Source organism: Sesamum indicum, linkage group LG3 (genome assembly GCF_000512975.1).
Source record: "Sesamum indicum cultivar Zhongzhi No. 13 linkage group LG3, S_indicum_v1.0, whole genome shotgun sequence".
Classification (NCBI taxonomy): domain Eukaryota; kingdom Viridiplantae; phylum Streptophyta; class Magnoliopsida; order Lamiales; family Pedaliaceae; genus Sesamum; species Sesamum indicum.
In genome coordinates, this window is record NC_026147.1 from 13,414,120 (window position 1) to 13,433,542 (window position 19,423).

The following is a 19,423-nucleotide window of genomic DNA, read 5'->3' on the forward strand; positions in this document are numbered from 1 at the left end:
TTGTAAGTTTTTGGGTTTTTTTGCCATTTTTTCTACAGTCAATCATCCTTTTGATGTTTATCTTGTGTTAACTTACCTTCAGAATGAAGCAAATAAGAAGCAATTAGCTGCTCTGAAATCTATCAGCAAGTGTCTGGAAAGACACAACACTGATCCTGCAAAGCTGCTTCCTGGATGGCAAATCAACGAAAAGATTGCAACTTTAGAAAAGGATATTGCCGAGTTTGATAGGAAATCAGCTCACAAAAGAAAAGCAAGTGAAACCGAGACATCAAAGAAGTCAAAAACCCAAGAAGGAAAACGTTCCCGTATTACAGGTCATGGCCCACAACAGCACAAGGTTGCTGGTCATGTTGATAGCAGAAGAAACTTGTTGGATAGTGGACTTCCTGGTCATGCCAGTACTTATTCTGCTTCCCCATCTGTAGTTTACGGAGGGCCTAGTGCAGGATTGCTGCCTGAAAGTATGATCCCACCTGGAGTTGCTGCTGGTATGTCAGCAAGCCATGGTGGCATCCTTTCATCAGGTTCATATGCTGGAGTCCACGGGGGAGTGCTGGTCGACACGGCTGGGCATGTTATGAATCGTGCTTCTCATCCTTATGTGTGGCAAGGGGATTCTACCATAAACGAAAGGTATGCTGGTCAACCATCTCTGGGGCTAACTAGCTTGTATAGGGCATCGACATCCATGGAAGGCTTTGCTGGGGCACCAAATACATCATCAGTTGGTCATGTAAGTCGAGGATCTGCCTCTGATCTTTATCAGTTTGCAGATAGTGTTGTCGAGAGTGAATCATATCTGAGCAGTGTTCCTCGCAATGGTGGTGGGCTTCCAACAGCTGTGCCTGCCCATCATTCATCGTATTTATACCAAGTTTAACCTCTGAAGAAGGGAATGGTATCTGTTGTCCAAGACTTTCTCTAGTTAGGACTTATTTCCTTCCTTTTTTTTTTTTTTTCAGCTTTTAACGTTTGAAACTGCATAATGAGAAAATCTGCTGGCGCAACCGAATTGTTTGACTGGATATAAAAAACGAATGATAACACTGTGTTGTGGCCTTTGAGTAGAAGAACAAGTGTTTCAGTTCCGCTAGAATCTGTATAATATTTTTTCAGACTTGAGTTCTTTTGACGTATGTAGATAGACCTTGCTTCCATTGCAAAAGAAACTTCGGGAAAGTAAAGGATGTATTAACGCATTCTGCGATTTTAGATGATCTTCTCAAAAAGATCTATGTAGACTTTGTCAGGCCTATTAAGCAGTACTCTTAAAATGAATAAATCCCAGCTCCTCCCACCCCAACCTACAGAATGAAGCGCCTGCTCTTAGGACGACAAACTGCAAGATTTGAATTTGAGGCGGCTGTTATGATATAATTCTTGCTCCTAGGCCTTTTTAGTTTGCATACAATGCAACAGATGGGGTTAAAGGCAGTGAATTTTGAAACCGAAACCATGTCCGGAAGGGTAAAAGTTGTGCTTCTTATATGTGTCATATAGTTCATAGTTTGAGAGCAGCCAAATTCTACCACAATCAAACTTCAACCTTCAAATAGCCTTATTTCAACACTCACACCGCCGATTATATGACTGGAGAATTAAGGGACATGAATTTCTCATTTGACCAAAATCCCAACTCGAGTTAAGTTCAGCAGCCATTTTCAATATTTTGTAGAACGAATTCAATAAAAAGACAAAAGTCTGAATGGCCTAATAGAAGAGAAGTGTTTTTTTTCTCAAATATGCCGGTAAAAGATGCCTAATGGTCAGATTCTCCTTCACCACGCACTCTGTGAACTCTCATATGGATACAACATTACACAAGGTAGAGCAACAATTTTCCATGTTCTGTGCTCACTTCTGGATGCAAAACAAGAAGTGTCGAGTATCAACGTGGACCGCCCTATTCCTGACATAAGGGAAGCAAACAGGATGTTAGAGCCATACGTTAAAAGATCTGAAATAGTAGAGAGAAATCATTAACCTAAAACATTGAATACGAGCTAACAATTATAAGAAACATATTTAACCGTATCCAGGTCCCAAAGCACAAAAAAGATTGATCAAGATATGAAGGTTGCTATTTAATTTTTTATCACCTTAATCTATAAAAACATTGTGGTATCCAATTGGTGTCACATTTTCTAAAACAGAAATGGACCAGCCATTTTGCATGCATCACATGCCTAGTCAAACACATTACACCTATACGATTCCTGCAACATTTACCACTACAGACCATAATAGTTGATCAAAATCCACCAGGGCAATAGGAAAATATAAAAGTTACCACCGCCTAGGTATTAAGATATTAAACCAAATTAATAGATAATTGAGCAATAAAAATACCTCTTCCATTTCTGCAGACTCATCGTTCTTTTGTTCAGATTCATCATTTGCTTCTTTTTCATCAGTAATCATGTTATCTTGTCCAGCACTTCCATTTTTAGGAGCACTTTCACTTTTAGGAGCACTGTCAATATCACTGATGTTGAGATCAGCTGGAAGCTGGCCTGATTTGAGTGCCTGCATACCAAAACAGATAGTAAAGAAAAATCTAATGGCAGCTTATATTGCGAAAGAAATCATGGGCAATGTAAAGCAGGATAAAACTGTTTCCATTAAGATTACAGTCCATTAGGAAAGCAAGGTAGATCACCTGTTCAAGCCTTGCCACCTCCTCAAGAGTTTGTGAATTCACAATAGCAGCCTGCACGGATGTATCATAAATTTTAAATAATTTTACACAAGCCAAATACGTTAAACAGAATAGCATCACAGAGAAGAAAAATAATTAAGTGTATAATTGGCCTGGAGGAAGAGAAATAAGGAGGCCACAGATTGTTCAACACTTTATTCCTTCAGTCAAAAACCCAAAACATATAAGAAACACCTGTAATCTTACCATTCTCCTAGTTCGTTTTTTTATCTTACCCTTCTTTCAATTTTGCTAAATAACCGTTTAAGGCATTGTCGTGGATTTTCTTGTTACCTTTAATCCATTAAGACAATGAATCTTCTCTCTAATCTCTCCTCATTTTCAAATGTCAGTCTATCAGAAAGTATTTGCAAACTGAGGGAGATTTGTAAAGGCAACTTGTCTCATCCTGTTAGGATTGGCATTTTGGTAGGCATAAATTTTCTGAAGTTACAGCTAGTAAGGGACTTTTCATTTTGATCCTGAAATGGTGAGGTGAATAATGCAAAACAAAAGAAGAACCATATACCTTAATAGCTAATATTTGCTCTGGTGTAGGAGCAACTGGTTTAGGTGTTTGTTCCTCCTTTGTGACTTCTTGAGTGCTAGGAATATCACCAGGTACAAATGTCTTTGCGGATTCCCTTTTAACCTCTTCCTCAGCTTCTTCGGATGCAAACAAATTCTTGGCTTCAACCCGCTCCTATTGTCATTTAAAACAACATGTAACCTATTTATATTAAACAATCACATAGATACAGTATTATTTCAAAACACAGAATAGTTAATTTGAAATAATTCAGAGAGGAATTACAAACTAAACCGATTATTTGTTAAAGAACTGATTACTGACAGCAGAAGAAAATTGCAAAATTTACACAACAATGGGAAGTTTGTGGCAACATTCAAACTCCAAAATGCTATTAAAATGATACGATATTATGCACAAACAGTAACATGAGCTCCATCTAAGGCATAGATAACAGCAGCGATAAACTTGTGCAACTAAAAACAGATACAGTGGAGGACAGATAATAAAAAATTATATGTGAGCCACAAAAATCTTCAAAGCTTGTCCAAACGGAGAACCTATCAACAAGAAAGTCAATCTGAAACAATCAACTGCACCTATTATTTGCATACTACGACATCCAAGGTGAGTAGTACATGTACAAGTCAAACTATATGGTTCTTAAGGGACCAGGACATAAGTCAAAAAACACAACGTGCTGTCGTTAGTTAATAACTGAAATACACAGATTTCAGCTGTCCGATGCCATGTGATACAGAAACATAACAATTCTCACAAGGAAATATAGGGAGGACACATATATCCTAAAAGAATATCCAATATGGGAATACACATATACAAAGCTATTGATCTCAAAATGCAAAATTCTTCAACAAACTCAACAAACGTGGCCCTTAGGTTGGCTGCTCTACTTAATGCATTGTCTGGCATTGAGATAGGATAGTGGCTAAAACATCATGCCAGTTTACAACATTTAACTACACCAAAAGGATCAAATGAACAAGAATTTGAATACTAACCTTTTGTTTGACTTTCCTGAAATCGAGCATGCGCAGAGACTTCAACTTGTGGATGACATATAGGCGGTAATTGGGTTTCTTAGTAATGTTGTTGTCAAGCAAACTAAGAAACTGCAGCTTTGGGAGTGATGTGAGAGGATCAATTTCAACCAAGTTGGTTAACCTATTGTTGGTAAGTACCAAAGTATGCAATTTGGGCAAAAATTCTGCAATTACACCAACACAATAACTAGTAAATACGACCTAGTTCTACAAAAGTTAAAAATAAAAAAGATAAACAAAACCATACCTCCTAGGTTGGGGTTGATACGGGTAATTCTGTTGTTGTTCAACAACAAAGTGCCTAGACGATTTAAGTTGGGGAAGTTTTCAAGCTTCACAATCTCATTGTCAGATAAATCAATGGTGTCAAATTGGTCCTGTGGGTCGTAATGCAAAAACAAAATTTAAAAAAAAAATAGAAATTAAAGAAAGTAGCAGACTTCAAAAATTCCAAATTAAAAGAAAAAAACTAATGCAATCAAAACTTTCACAAAAACAAAATGCGGCAGCCAAAACTTAACTTTCATCCGAAATTGAAAATAATACATAAGTAAAAACTGGAACGGAACTAGCAAAGAGAAGAAGAAAAAGGAAAGCTTCACCTCAGTAGCACCAATATTCTCTATAACAGCGATTTTATTCCCTGTTCACATAAAGTACAGAAAAAAAAAATGAACCAAAAAAGATAAAACCAATCACCGAAAAATTAAGTATGTAAAAATACACAGTAACATTATATAAACATAGAAAAAATGATGTTAGGGTTTCAAAGAAAGGAACCTCGGAGATCCAGTTCTCGCTCGCGAATGGCATTGAAGAAATGAGGGCTTTTCCAAATCAAATCCGCCGTTAATCTCACCATTTCCTAACCTCTTTCTTTCTCCTACCTTCTTCTTTTCCAAGTCTTCTCCCTTTTTGAAATTGTTACTGTTTTTCTGGTTGTGAAGCGGAAAACGAAGCAGCAGCAGCAACAGCAAAAACCCCAGAAGAGGTTTTTCTTTGAGGAGAGCAGCGGGGACCGAAACCATTAACTATTATTAGGTAAAATTACAAAAGCCAACCCCCAAAGTTTCAGGAAATCTCACAAACACCCCACTTTTCCTTCTTTTTACCTTTTCTTTTGCACAGTAAATGAACTTATTCACAAGTATGACCAAAAAAGTTCTCTTTTTGAATAAATCAATAAAAAGGAAGAAATTAAGTTTACATATTTATGGGGATCTTTTAAATTAAAAAATATGTACTAGTGCATAAGAATAGTGTTAAAATGCTTTAATTAGATCACAACAAAGGATGTACAAGTTACTTGGATCCGTGAGAATTACCGAAGTTTAAAGTAGGCCTGGATAAATAATATTTAAATTTAAATTCGATCCAATTATTATTATTTTATGGGTAAAATCCGAATAGAAGATATAAATAACTATTATGGGTATTTATTCGATATAAACTAGGAAAGGGTATTACCCACACATCAATGCACCTTGAAGTCTCACAATAATAAGAGTAAATTACAACAAATTCTTTATAAATTTGGCAAATAATTATAAATACTCTGTTGTCATTTAAAAAATTATAAATACCTTCTAATTTTAGCGATCATCTAACAAATAGCACAATCTGTTAGTTTTCATTAAATTTTCATCCATGTTTTGTAGTGAACTGACCTAAATGTCTTTATGGATTATAAATTATAATTTTACTTATTTTAAAAATTTTTGAATTTTTATGAACTAAGGTGATGTGAAGAAAAAATGGGGTCCTTGGGCGCACTTGGAGTGAAAAGTAATGAAATAAGTGCTAGAAAATAAAGGAAGTGTAAATGAGTAAAATATAGAGTGTTATTCCACGTTTTTCATATACAAATGTGATATTGATATCGAAATGAACCTCTAAGTACGAAATACAATGATACTTTCAGCTAAAGTGGTAGCATGACAGCAAAAGTTATAATATGTAAGCTCAAGTTGCCTTCTCCCGTTAAAGGAGGTCTCTATTTATAGGCAACCATAAGTTCGTTGGAGAAAATCACAGATTTGCTAGAGCATGCTCTCAAATTTGTTAGATAAGGTTGAATCCCCCATGGATTCGGTGAGGGTCCCCAGTAGTTGGAGGATTCCCCTGGATTCGATGAAGGGTTATCTTTTGGCGGTTGGAGACCATCGATTCTCTGAGGGCGGTTGGAGACCACTATAAATAAAGGTAATAAAAATGTCTTTTGGACTTTCAAGGAGGTGATTGAGAAGACGCATTCTCCTAGCTGGAGTCCAAGATTTTAAAGCTTTATAGGTACTTCTGACTAGAAGCGCCACGTGTCCCCTTTGGGGCTATTGGTCCTTATTTGATTTTATGAAGTTCGCCTCGAAAGATCCTATATAGATGCCACCTGGGCTACTGGTGGATGCCATGGGAGATAAATTTTAACTTTGGTTAGGGAATTTTAAGTTTCTAAATTTCCTTGTGGGTCTCTAAAGTCTTCTTGGATCGGTTTGTCAGGCTTTTTTTGGCCAATTCATTTCCTAGGGACACTTCCTACCTGATTCTCTGGGGGCTCTACCTAGATTAAGCTTTTAGGGCATTTTGGGCCCATATTCGAACTGGGCCTCCCGAGGATAGCTTGAGCTTTGTATTCCTTTGGACTTTTGCAATATTTTTCTTCCTTTTAGACCATTTAAGCCTCTTTGAACCAATTCGTTTTTATATAAATCAAACTGGATAATTTTTTTTACAATTTTTCAATTTTTTCTATCCACCTTGTTCTACTTTTTAATTTCTTTTATAATATATATATATATATATAATAAGGGCAAAATTGACAATTTCAAATCTCCATCCAAATTTACCTAATTTTATCATATCAAAAGAATAACGTAATTTTTCAAACAATAAGAGAATATTTTTAATTATACCAAATCTCAAGAAAACTTATTATTATTCACCCTAACAATAAACACAAATTGTGTGATAAAATACAAATAAAACCTACCATACATTGATGGCTGTAATTGTTTGAAATTACAAACTTCCCAATCTCTTGAGAATTATCCCTAATCATATCAACATGGTTTTATATCAACATAAGTTTGTTTAAGTTCTGTTACATTCATTGATGGCAGAACAAGTAGAGATGCAAGTCCAGCTCCAAGATGAGTTGAGATGGCTTGTAAAATAACAAGTTGCGGACTAGATGCTTGACATCTAATGCTTACCCGCTTCATGTATTGAACATGAGTATAACACCTACAAGACCAAAGTTGCACAAGTCCAATAACAGCCACTCTGATCATCACTGGCAAATAAATATACCAATAACACGGTCGGGAGAAACATATATGATATATGAAGTGTTGCGGTAGGCAGCTTTACTGCTTATGCTCCAAAGAATCGTACAGGGTTTCTATACACGCCCTCATCATACATGAATCCATTATTTACATTCTCTGTACAAAAATTTACTCGAATATACAACTTAGGATCACTTACTGCTATTTATGAATTGGAAGCTGCGTCGGATAATTGGATTCTCTGGTTTGATCGATTAGTTACGACTGGGTTACCAGAATCATCCAAATGAATTATGGCAATATCACCGGGCTTGTAGTCCCCAGAAAGTAGAGATTCACTTACGAGATCTTCAATCAAAAGTGTAACGGCTCTCCTGAGAGGGCGTGCACCATAACTTCGGTCATAACCCTGCTGGCAAATCAGGTCCATGACTGCTTCTGATACCTCCAAGCCGATTCCCAAAGTGGCGAGACGCCCTTTCACCTCATGCAGCATTATGTCCAATATTTCAAGCATCTGATACAAGGGAAATGTAAATTAATTACCTGAGTGGACAGCAAATAAGATTGGTAATAATGCATGTCTAAGGTCACAAGTGAAACTCTGAATTTAAATATTGCTCTAATCTGTCTGAATGTACTGTTATTTCACTAGTAGAACAAGTGAAAATCTGAATTCAATTATAGTCCAATTAATTTATAGAGCACAACTTATAGCAGCCCTTGACCTACTCCACGTATTAAGGCAATAGAAAATGATTGAAGGGGCCAAACCTGAGGTTTCTCAAGCGGACGGAACACCACTACTTCATCTATTCTATTCAGCAACTCCGGGCGGAAGTATCCCTTCAGCTCTTCAATCACCAAAGCTTTCATTCCAGCATATGAAGTTGATTTATCTTCATCAATGAAAAAGCCAAAGGAGTTTTTTCCACCCTTCGCAATGGCAGCAGATCCCACGTTGGAGGTCATTACTATCAGTGCGTTCTTGAATGACACTCTTCGACCCTATTAAACGAATTTCAGAAGAAGACTTTATCAGTATTATTATGATGGATAAACCAAGGACATTAATTATTCAATGGTTTAGGATTTTATAATGATATAACCATTATAGAAACTAAACCTGAGAATCTGTTAGGTGACCATCTTCAAACAACTGAAGGAGAATGTTGAATATATCTGGGTGAGCTTTCTCAATCTCATCTAACAGCACAACAGTGAAAGGCCGTCTTCTGATGGCTTCCGTAAGAGTACCTCCATCACCATAGCCTACATAACCTGGGGGAGATCCGATTAATTTGCTTACAGTATGCCGCTCCATATATTCACTCATGTCCAATCTTAGCATGGCGGACTCCTATATGAAAGTTCAAGTAATAGTATCTCAGCAAGCTGACTCTTAAAATATATCGCACTGAATGAGATTGATGGCAAGGAATTTGGACCTCCATAAGTAATCTAATGCTGACAGAAAGATCAACAAAGCCAAAAAAAAAAAAGGCGGGAATAGCTCAACCAATTATAATCAATCAGAACGTCTTTTAAGACTAACAAAAGAAGCTAGACTTCCCCAATGATCCAAAAACCATCCAGCAAATCCAACTTCTGTTTACAGGTATAGCTTAAATACACATACAAAAGCCTCTCCTTATTTTCAAAAAACTGCTTCCAGATCCTTTTTCCTAAACATATCCCTGGAAGGGAAGGGAAGGTCCTTCAAACTGCTAATTGGACTTTGGGGTTTGCGTCTCATATTTTATATTTGGATAACCCCAGTCCCAAAGAGCATATCAAAGTGGCAGGCATAGATTTATAGGTAACTCTCTCGCATATACTCGTCTTATCTAAGCAAAACCCAGTAAAGTTGGTTTAACCTTCGTCAAGATAAAATTTGTTAATCACAAGAAAAAAAACATAGTGGTGCATGATTTCTTACAGAACCAAAATAAGTTGCTGCCAAAGCTTTGGTGAGTTCAGTTTTTCCAACACCAGTGGGGCCACAGAAGAGCATTGCAGCAATCGGTCTATCTGGGTCCTTCAAGCCAACACGGGATCTCTTCACAGCCCGACAAATGGCAGATACAGCCTCATCTTGACCAATGACTCGTTTCTTCAGCTGTTCATTAAGACCCACCAGAAGCATTCTGTCATCAGCTGTAAGTTTCTTAACTGGGATCCCTGACCAGAATGAAGCAACAGCAGCTATATCCTCAGGTCCGACCACTGTCATTCTGGATAAGGCAAAAGATCAGTTTCTACTGATTCAAATCAATTATTAGGGGATGGAAAACAGGACACATACTCATCATCTGGGAATGAGGACGGCAAAGAAGGATCAAAATTGAGTTTCCCATCCTCTTTCATCCTCAAGAAGTCCCCATTTTCAGCCAGGTTTGTTGCCAGTGACTGCTCAAAAACACAAGTATCAGATGTGAATATTGAAAGGAATTAAGCGGTTACAATATATGAAACTTATATCTTGGTAAGGCAGAAATACCATACCGCTTCATGCCTCGCCTGCACAGCTCTAATTTCTTGCCAATAATCACTTGGTGACTTAGAAAGTACTGAAGTTTGTTTTTCCTTTTTCCTCTTAGATGCTTCCATACGAGCTCTACTGCCTGCCTCATCTATTAGATCAATAGCTTTATCAGGAAGATATCGATCTGGAATATATCTTGCCGACAGCTGTACAGCAGCATTTATGGCCTCAAGAGTGTAAACACATTTGTGATGAGATTCGTACTTTTCTCGCACACCTAACAGTATCTGAACTGCATCTTGCTAGAAAAGTTTTGAAAACAAAGCACCAATGCCGTTAGACTAGATAAAATAGGATATCAGTAATATATGCATGTGCCCCTGTGTGTATCAATAGAGATCACAATAGTACCTCCGTTGGTTCACTAATCAGAACAGGTTGAAATCTTCTGGCCAATGCTTTATCCTTCTCAAAATGCGACCGGAATTCATCCATAGTGGTAGACGCAATACACTGCCACAATCAACATAAAGTTCAAAGAATTCAAAGATCAGCCTATTTTGACCACAAAATAGTTCATCTCTTTCACTTTATGTTTTCAGGGAATTGGCAGTGGATGCAAATTGTTTAAATATGATCTCTCTCTTGGAACATTCATGAATGATGCATCAACTCAGATGACGTAAAACTAGAAATCAGCAAAGCTGGCATTCTACAAAGATTTTTTTACCTGCAATTCACCCCGTCCAAGTGATGGCTTCAGTAGATTGGCTATGTCCAGACCAGATCCCTTATTTCCTCGGCCAACTGTGCCGGAGCCAATGAGTGTGTGAACCTCATCAATGAAGAGAATTATATTGCCTGAAATGTGGACACATAAAGCTGAGTCATGACCTAAAAAGTTACAACCCTTACATATAGCCAAACAAGTACTGACCTGACTTCTTTATCTCCTTTATCAACATGGTCACACGTCCCTCCAACTCACCCCTCTCCTTCGCACCTGCTATAAGTAGACCTACGTCTAGGGCCAATATCCGCTTTTTCTGGCCAAAAGAAACAATGTTGGAATGACAAAGCTGAGCAAGTGACAACTTTAAGTAACAAACCCATGCATCCAACTCCCTAAATACTCCAGGGAACACATAAATTGACTTGCACTTTCCATTCCGGAAGAGACAACTCACCATGAGAAAGGAGGGAACATTTCCATCAGCAATACTTATAGCCAGCCCTTCTGCAATTGCTGTCTTTCCAACCCCAGCTTCACCAAGAAGGATGGGATTGCTCTTGGTCCTCCGGCAAAGAATCTGAACGATCCTCTGTACTTCATTGTCGCGACCAATTACAGGATCAATGGATCCATTGCTAGCCCGGGCAGTGAGATCCACACAGAAAAGGTCGAGGGCTTTTCTCTCTGATACACATCAGTACAGTTTATAGTGATTTACTGTATTCTTAGAAAACTACTACCAATAAACAGGAAAGTAGGAAATATTAATTCTTACCTCCTGCTTTTTCTGGGGATCTAGCATGGGTGACTTTCTCAGGAAAGATGTTCTCAGGTGACCTCTTGAATGTTGTGGAAGCTGGTTCTCTTCCCTCCTTAGCAAGCTCACCTTGAAGTCTGGAGACTGCAACGGCGGCCAAATGATTCACATTTGCCCCTAATCTGAAATCATTTCAGTCTAGTTCAAGAAATAATATGTGGAAGCCTTTTAAACAATTACACTGACTTCAAGTGAACCAGCATACAGAGAAGCAGCAAAGGACATTCAAAAGAGAATATAACAGATTTTTCCATCTTCCTTCCAATATTCTTCCTAGTTTACATATTATGGCAACTCGGAATCGATTCAGTAATGAGATTTCGAAAATACCTATGCTAGCAATTGTTGAGAAAATTTGAGCTGAGTACCAGTATACAGAAATGGTAAAGAAAGAGAGCATGACTAAGTGAACCTTGATTCTGACGTTTACAATTCTCTACTGAAATAACTGCAAGCATTACTCAAGAGAATCTTTTGCTTCAACCTATTGTCAAGAAGATATTATGCCAAATTCATCATCTTCCACTATTAGAAGATATCAGCTACCTATGCTACTGGTTATCCATCAGAATCTCTACGTAAATCACCATCACATACCAAACAAACTACAATGCCATGCTTCAAGAAATAAGCAAATCAGCATAAATACGCACAGATGCATCAACTTATAATACAATACCTCTTGAACACACGACTAGCACTGCCATCATCAACTGTAAACAGGCCAATGGCTATATGCTCCGGCGCTATGTAATTATACCCCATAGTCCTCGAATACTCAACGGCAGCCTCAAAAACACGCTTCGTGCTAGCAGAAAACGGCACATCCGTCGCCGAAGTCTCCGACTGCTGCGGACTCTCACCATTTTCTTCGTTCTGACGATCTTCCTGCCACAAACTCTTTACAGCGTCTCGCGCAGCATCAATAGTGATACCGGATCCCAAGAATCCGCCAGGAGCACGATCCTCCGCGACGAGTCCCAGCAGTAGGTGCTGCGTGAACACCATGTCTTTGCCTAAAACCTTAGCTTCTCTCTGCGAAAACATCACCGCCTTGATCGCTCTCTCCGTGAACCTCTCGAAAATTCCAGACACCACGAAAAACGAGCGTCTCGATTTCTTAACACGAACTAAATTGTTCCGGCACACGTCGCGATGTTGAGCAAGCGAAAGTCCAAAATAGGACGAACTGCTACTGCTGCAGCTGCTGCTACAACCATTGATCGGAACCGTAGCATAGGAAGAAGACGGCGAACAATTTGGGGCAAACCACACAACCTTTTGGCATCTGCGGTAGGTCTCAGATGCAGAACCACGGCGGAGCGGGCCGGAATTCAACAAGGAATTGACTGAGAGCGGCGGCGAACATGACAGTTCCATTAAACAAATTCAATCAATTTGGTACAGGAAACGAAATTGTACAACAAACAAATTATAGTACAAATTTACAGAGAGAAAAAAAGAAAAGAGGAAAAGAAATATGAATTGAATTGAAGATCAAAATGAGGTTTAGGCATATAATAATAATAAGAGGGGTTGGGAAATTGGATAAATTTGGGAACTAAAGAATTGGAGGAAAGTTACACGCAAAAGCAAACTCAATTTTTATGACTTGTTATTCTCTCTTTGTTTTTTGGCACTTTTATGACCTGTTTTTTTTGTTGCTTTTTGAAGAAAACAATTATTCAGATTAAATTTAATCGATATCGACCAATTGCATAATAATTCTTATTATATTTATTGTGTTATTCATTAATTTTTTTTAACTGTATATCAATCATTTGCGTTATATTATCATGTGATTGATTCAAATCTGATCATAAAATTGGAAGAATATGAATTTAATAAAATTTTGAAAAAAAAATATCCAAATTAAGTTTGGTTGGAACGATTAGCAGTACTCCCCCTATCATTGACTTATGGATTATAACATCCTACAATCGTACTGCTGATGTTTACTAAAATCTACGGACATGTGCTCTTATTGAGCAGATTCCTCACTACTCCAGCTTTTGATACATGCGTTTTGGGAATGTTCAATACCCTTTTACTGACTATTTCTTTTAAAATTATACACTAATCATATAATAAATATATTATATTTATGATGAGATAGTTTAAAATTTAATGATAATCAATTTGAATTGTAAATTCATTGAATTTTTGTTGACTTTGTGGTCAAAAGGGTATGGCTAAAGACAATTGGGGGAAGCCTTGTTTAGCATTTACATCATGATGGTAATGTGCATAGTATGCTTTAGGTCACATGGCTTATGTTGGCTTTTTAAGACACTTATATTCGTTATAATGTGTAAAAAAATATAAAAATAAAATAGTATGTAAAATTGTACATTTATTTATTATTGAATAAATCGATCAATCGTATGATAATGTCAGTGATTTACAAATATTTTGAAAATAACCCAAAAGTATTCACTTTCAAACTATTTTACTAAACCATCCAAGAAAAATAGAAATATATATATATATAGTATTAAAGTGTGAAAGAAGTATATAGAATATATATGACTGTTATTTGTAGATGATGAAGAAGAAGAATGTTTAATGTAGAAAGAATTAGAAGGAGGGAGGTAGTGGGTCTAAGCACGCAACAAAGAAATAGGAGAATGGCTTCCACCAAATATTCAAGAAATTCCATTTCTACTGCAAAACGAAAAGAACAATTTGTTGTTTCTTTCTTAAAAAGCTATTTTCTTTGTTTTTCTTTTTCCTTATCAAAACATGCATAATTTTCATATGCAATAATTTATGTTAATTGTGTCAATTATTTATCTTTTAGAAAAATAAAAATAGCAAAATAAGGTTCGCAATCAGTCTATTGAGAAGGATTACGTTTGCACCATAAATGTTTGCGAGTTCCTCTAATCAAGTGAGGATTAGCACATGATCCCACATGATAAATGTGGTAATGTTTGATCCATCGCAATGATTGGTGATAATCATGTCAATAATTGTAGCTTTGTTTTCATGTGTATATTTATCTCTACTTATTGTCATGTTCGTATGTTTAATTATTAGAGCAATAATTAGAAGCAAGTGGGACATCCAAATCCAGGAATTTGGAGCAGTAAAGGTGTAAATAAGGCATTGGCGGGATAGTAGCATTGTATGCAAGTGGGAGCATTCTTGCCAGATACGGGTCAACCCCTTTACATATAATTTATGAGTATGCCCAGAAATTAAAAAAGAGAATACAGCGATGGAAGGAATCTTTATTTAATTGTAATATTGATGAGTAAGCTACACATAATTGACCATGGGCATCAAAGTAACAACCAGTTCAGTTGTGAGTAAATCCATAAAACATTTTTGCATTCATTTCAAGGGAAGAGAAATATAGTCAGTAATTAAACTAACTCTTACGGGGAATTGTTATAAATAAGCCTAACTAAAAACACTGAACAAATTTTGGTGTAAATGGTTGATAACAACCTGTATTATATGTATGACACCATCAGTACAACAACAATATTTCCAATCATATGCACCAGATTATAACTGGTAACTCTGAATGTTGAATGTACACAATAAAGACAGCTGCCTAAGCATCGCTTTGAATCTTGAATCTTGTATATGAAGTTGGGGAACAAAGGTACATAGATAAGCTTTTCGCCTTTGTGATTTTCTCTCCTGAAACAAGTGTAAATCTATACTTGTAACTGGTTTCGGGTACAAGAGAACCAAATCTGGACTAGAATTTCCAAATGCAAAACCAATCTTTCCCGCCAACTGGAAACCAGCAGTAGAAGCCTCTTTGCTTTACACAAGGCTTTTGTCTTCAAATCAATAAGATGGAAACAGTCCCTCCATGTCTAATGACACGCAGCACAATTGTCGTTAAACCGTACTTCACAATACTGAAGAATATAACCAGTGGGGACCAAGGATTCAACAGCTTTGTGAAGAATCAACTTGGCTCCAGAGTTTATCAGCATAAGCCTTTTCGTCTTCCTTTTCCTGTGCCACATATTGAGCAGTTTCAATTACTTCCTCCTCTTCCTCCTCTGTTATTACCTCTTCCATCAAACCACCAGAAAGAGCCAAGACCGCTTCATTTATTTCCCTTTCTTGCTCCGAGAGCTCTGCCAATGCCTCCCTTATTGCCTGTGCTGTAGCGGGCTGGTCTCTTGGTCTGTATTTTGGTGGAGGCATGACAAATGGCAAAACAATATCATCCAGGTTTCTGGTATCTTGTTTAACATGGTCTACTGTCTCTGGTGGGGGAACAATGAAGATGATACCTAGTTCATAGTTAGATATGTGAAGTCTTGAACCTAATACAGAAGTATTTCTCACAATCCCATTCAGTTGTCTGTCTGACATTGGACGTCCCCAGGCAGCAGCACTGAAGTTGTGTGATCCACAATAAACCCATCCAAAGGATGAGCCATCCTTAGACTCAAATCGTCTTCGTCCCACCTGATTGGACAATTCATTATCATTTAAACATAACTATGGTAAGATTTGATCCTCTGAACAATCAAGTCTACTATTTAGTTTAATTGACAAAAAAGAGCAGGAAGGTGGTATTATGCATAAGTCAAAAGGTGAAGGAAATAGTGATGTTGTTACAAAAATAGAGGAAAGCACTTCCATAAGGCCGGGTGATCAAAACTTGGTAACATGCAGGGTCAAGAATTAATTAAGAGGACTGTGATTCAGACATATGAATAATAGAAGCTCAAAACGTAATTTGGGAATTTTAGCTCCAAATGAAATGTTACCGTAAGTCTACATGTTAAAAGCAGCAAACTTTGAAGATATTAGTACCAGTTTGGCCACTAGAGCAGTTTCATTTAAATTTGTTCAAACTCGTATCAGGATATTACTTCCACACTCAAGCCTCCCATTTCATCTTTAACATTTCTTTCCTCCCCAATAGTTGCATTTCTTTCCTGCATCTTCTAAATTTCTAGAAGCAACTTCCATCTGCCAACACCATGGAGTAAAGCCCTATTTTACTTGTATTTGCATCATTGCTTACCAGAACTACTGCCCTATTAACTGTTTTTCAGTCAGTGATGCAAAACAATGAGAAGCTGATTCCATAAATTGCCTGACGTCATCCTCCACATACAGAAATTTACAAGCTGAATTTGACTGCCTAAAAGGAAATCAGCCTGATAAATCAACAAATCCAAAGACCTAATTAAGGGTAGAAGGTCATATTGAAACCCTTCCACAACTGCTGGCATGGTCCATAGTTAGTTTAAATCTGTGCACGCATCAAACAATGTTTCACTACTATTGTTAACTTCCAACAATCATCAAATTTCACCAGTTTGCTTGTCATGCATTGAAATGGTACAAGATTCTCTCGCAGACCACTGTAAAAGATATCAACACAAGTTTCAGACTTGTCCTCCACTATGTGGCTCTTCAAACTCTTAATTGAATGGTTTCTTCATCCAGTGGTACTTTGGTACCCACTCCGGGTTCATACGGAAGGCCATCACTTTCTTCTATATCTGATATAGCACATTCAATTTTACACAGAAAGGGCAAAATATTGCAGGCTAAACCCACTATCTGTAAAAACATTAAAATAGAGGAGTATCCAATTTGTAAAAATAAACATGCTTCTTATAGGTCTGAGAATTATTCCCCCACATCAACTCAGTAGGTGACTCCTTACCAACAAAAGCAGAGCCAAGAACATAACTTACGTGGTTTAAGCATTATTAAAATAATGTATGTAGCCATCGTTATGAGAAGCAAGAATTCATTATAATGATGTTATCCATCCATACTAAGTCTAAGACTTGACAATGCGGTACAGCGATTTGCTCGCAGACAAATAAATGATGTGCAATACCTAGCTTTATGTGATGCATAGAGATATCAAGATATTTCTATGTGCAAAAAATTTGTCCTACCAGTATGTGAAAAATCAGTACCTTGACATGCATAGGAAATCCAATTCTGTCACTTGGATAAGGAATTGCATCATGGACAATGCCAACATTTTTCAACCTCTGCCATGTTTTCTGTAAAAATAGAATGACAGTAGACCTTGCTTGTTAAAACTATATTGTTGGTGAACTAAGAGTAAATAGAACGAATACGAAAGGAATTCTTGCTCATAGGATGTTAAATCAAATGCACGGTGAGAACAGCTACCTGCATACATAAGACAACAATATTTAGAAGGCAAAAGATGAATGCTTGGCCATTTACATGTCGCCAGATGAGGACAAGTGCAAGTGCCATGTAATAGAGATACGAAAATTTTATGTCTTAGTGATATTAATATATTTAATATCTCTAACAGCATGTAATTCAGGTTTTCATAATTTATTTTAATAGATCAAATAAGCGAAGAAGTAGACATTAAAGAAGATATAAGAGATTTTTAGCAGATGTAACACCAATATTATCCTACAATGTAAATAACATCCACTTTACGGATTCTGGAATCACTCAAATCATCCATTACAGTAAACATTGTTTAAAACTTATTAAATTAGCTTATCCACCCATTTTATCCAAGTGGGCTGTATCAACCACTTATCCCAACTACAAAAAGTAAACGACCCATTACTGAAAGGAGCAAGGGGCAATCCCATTGCAAGGAATTTGATTTGGTGCATGTTTCACTACCTGAGAGAAGCACAAGATGCGCCGCGAAGCCATTATTCCACTCCTGTTATTCTTCACTCTCTCAATGCTGGGAAATATAATCCTGACAGAAGGATTTTTTAACTCTTGACTGGCATTCCAACATCCCCACTGTAAGAAGCAAGTGAAAACTACTGAATTCATAGGTAAAAATGTTAAAGGACAATTTATCAAAATTACAATGTCTTACATCTGGATCGGATTCCTCTGAGTCAGAAAATGGCACAGACCTTTTTCCTGCTGCTGCTGAAAATGCAGCTAGGAATTGTGCATTTACACTTCCAACTGAGGATGAACCTTCAAGACAAAGGAAAAGGGAAACCAAGAATAGGAACCAGCCAATAAGTAAGTTTCATCTTAGAAAAGCATTGTAGTTACTTCAGATTATAGACTCAAAAAAAGAACATCCAATTTAATGTTCAGGCAACTAACCACAGTCGTTAAGTAAATTTCATCTGAATGAAGCATAAAATTACTTGGAATATACACTCACCAAAAACAAACTCTGATTCCAAATGTTCAGGCCACTTGTACTGACCCAAAACCTGGCAATAAGCAAAAACGATAAGCATACTAAGAAATATTTTCAGCCAACACTTAAGTATAGCTCCAACTGGAGCAACTCTAAGAAATATACTGAATCATAATAGTGGTGGATATTCAATCTTCAGTTATGCCGCTGCTACTTGATCACTCAGTAGGTGTCTAGTTACCAAGAATTTGTGGTGATTAGAAGCCTAACACACTTGAAACAAAGAATTGGGACTAGTCACTGTTGTATAATGCATTAAATATAGTAAAGCACAAATATTCCACAAGTTTCAGTAAGATTCCACAATCTGGTTCGGATTTTGCCTTATGTCCATTCCCATGCTTTAATATTTTGTGATAAAATCTGCCATGTTCTTACACAAACACGAGGACAATGTGCAGCATTTATTCCTTTCCCAAGTTCCTGGTCAAGGACGTACCTCTCTGAAATTATTGCATTATAATTAAGACATCAGAAGTGAGCTGGCACGTAAGTTTTGAAATTTTTTAAATGACACTTCAAAACCAAAATCCAAAAGAGCCCCAACTTTAATGTGTTAAGGCTATCAAAGTTATATAAGAAGCTGATAGTTAATACCATTGGTAAGAATAAAAGAAATTAAAAACATCATATGATATT

General features: G+C 37.0%; 4 protein-coding genes across 4 annotated transcripts in view; 1 reads left to right on the top strand and 3 right to left on the bottom strand.

Annotated features, from left to right (window-relative positions):
- Window positions 1-1,217, top strand: part of LOC105158509 (protein FRIGIDA) — a 4,880-nt gene extending 3,663 nt beyond the window's left edge. The window contains 2 exon segments of the mRNA XM_020692538.1: window positions 1-6; window positions 83-1,217. The exon segment at window positions 1-6 is cut by the window's left edge and continues 170 nt beyond it. Coding sequence (XP_020548197.1) covers window positions 1-6; window positions 83-883 — 807 coding nt within the window. The 3' untranslated portion in view covers window positions 884-1,217.
- Window positions 1,602-5,303, bottom strand: LOC105158267 (U2 small nuclear ribonucleoprotein A'). The gene is made up of 8 exons (XM_011074956.2): window positions 5,075-5,303; window positions 4,897-4,937; window positions 4,542-4,671; window positions 4,253-4,458; window positions 3,231-3,404; window positions 2,663-2,713; window positions 2,353-2,529; window positions 1,602-1,912 (listed from the first exon to the last, which is right to left on the bottom strand). The coding sequence occupies exons 1-8, from the start codon at window positions 5,154-5,156 to the stop codon at window positions 1,907-1,909; spliced, it is 867 nt and encodes a 288-aa protein (XP_011073258.1). The 5' UTR covers window positions 5,157-5,303; the 3' UTR covers window positions 1,602-1,906.
- Window positions 7,596-13,189, bottom strand: LOC105158268 (chaperone protein ClpD, chloroplastic; the record flags this gene model as incomplete). The annotated part of the gene is given in 12 exon segments (XM_011074957.1): window positions 7,596-8,095; window positions 8,353-8,586; window positions 8,705-8,938; window positions 9,518-9,812; window positions 9,884-9,987; window positions 10,084-10,365; window positions 10,475-10,576; window positions 10,794-10,924; window positions 11,001-11,109; window positions 11,251-11,480; window positions 11,572-11,735; window positions 12,293-13,189. Coding segments are annotated over 12 exon segments (2,898 nt in total). The 3' UTR covers window positions 7,596-7,783.
- LOC105158269 overlaps window positions 15,093-19,423 on the bottom strand; it is a 9,837-nt gene continuing 5,506 nt past the window's right edge. Inside the window, exons 8-12 of the mRNA XM_011074959.2 lie at window positions 18,746-18,797; window positions 18,443-18,549; window positions 18,235-18,363; window positions 17,532-17,621; window positions 15,093-16,053 (exon numbers count right to left, since the gene is read on the bottom strand). Of these exons, the coding sequence (XP_011073261.1) occupies window positions 15,523-16,053; window positions 17,532-17,621; window positions 18,235-18,363; window positions 18,443-18,549; window positions 18,746-18,797 (909 nt within the window). The 3' untranslated portion in view covers window positions 15,093-15,522. The remainder of the gene's footprint in view (window positions 16,054-17,531; window positions 17,622-18,234; window positions 18,364-18,442; window positions 18,550-18,745; window positions 18,798-19,423) is intronic.

Coding starts and splice junctions, on each gene's coding strand:
- LOC105158267 (XM_011074956.2), bottom strand. CDS start 5,156: ATGGTGAGATTAACGGCGGATTTGATTTGGAAAAGCCCTCATTTCTTC. Junction 4,938..5,074: donor GCGAGAACTGGATCTCCGAG/GTTCCTTTCTTT, acceptor TTATGTGAACAG/GGAATAAAATCGCTGTTATA. Junction 4,459..4,541: donor TATCAACCCCAACCTAGGAG/GTATGGTTTTGT, acceptor GTGTAATTGCAG/AATTTTTGCCCAAATTGCAT.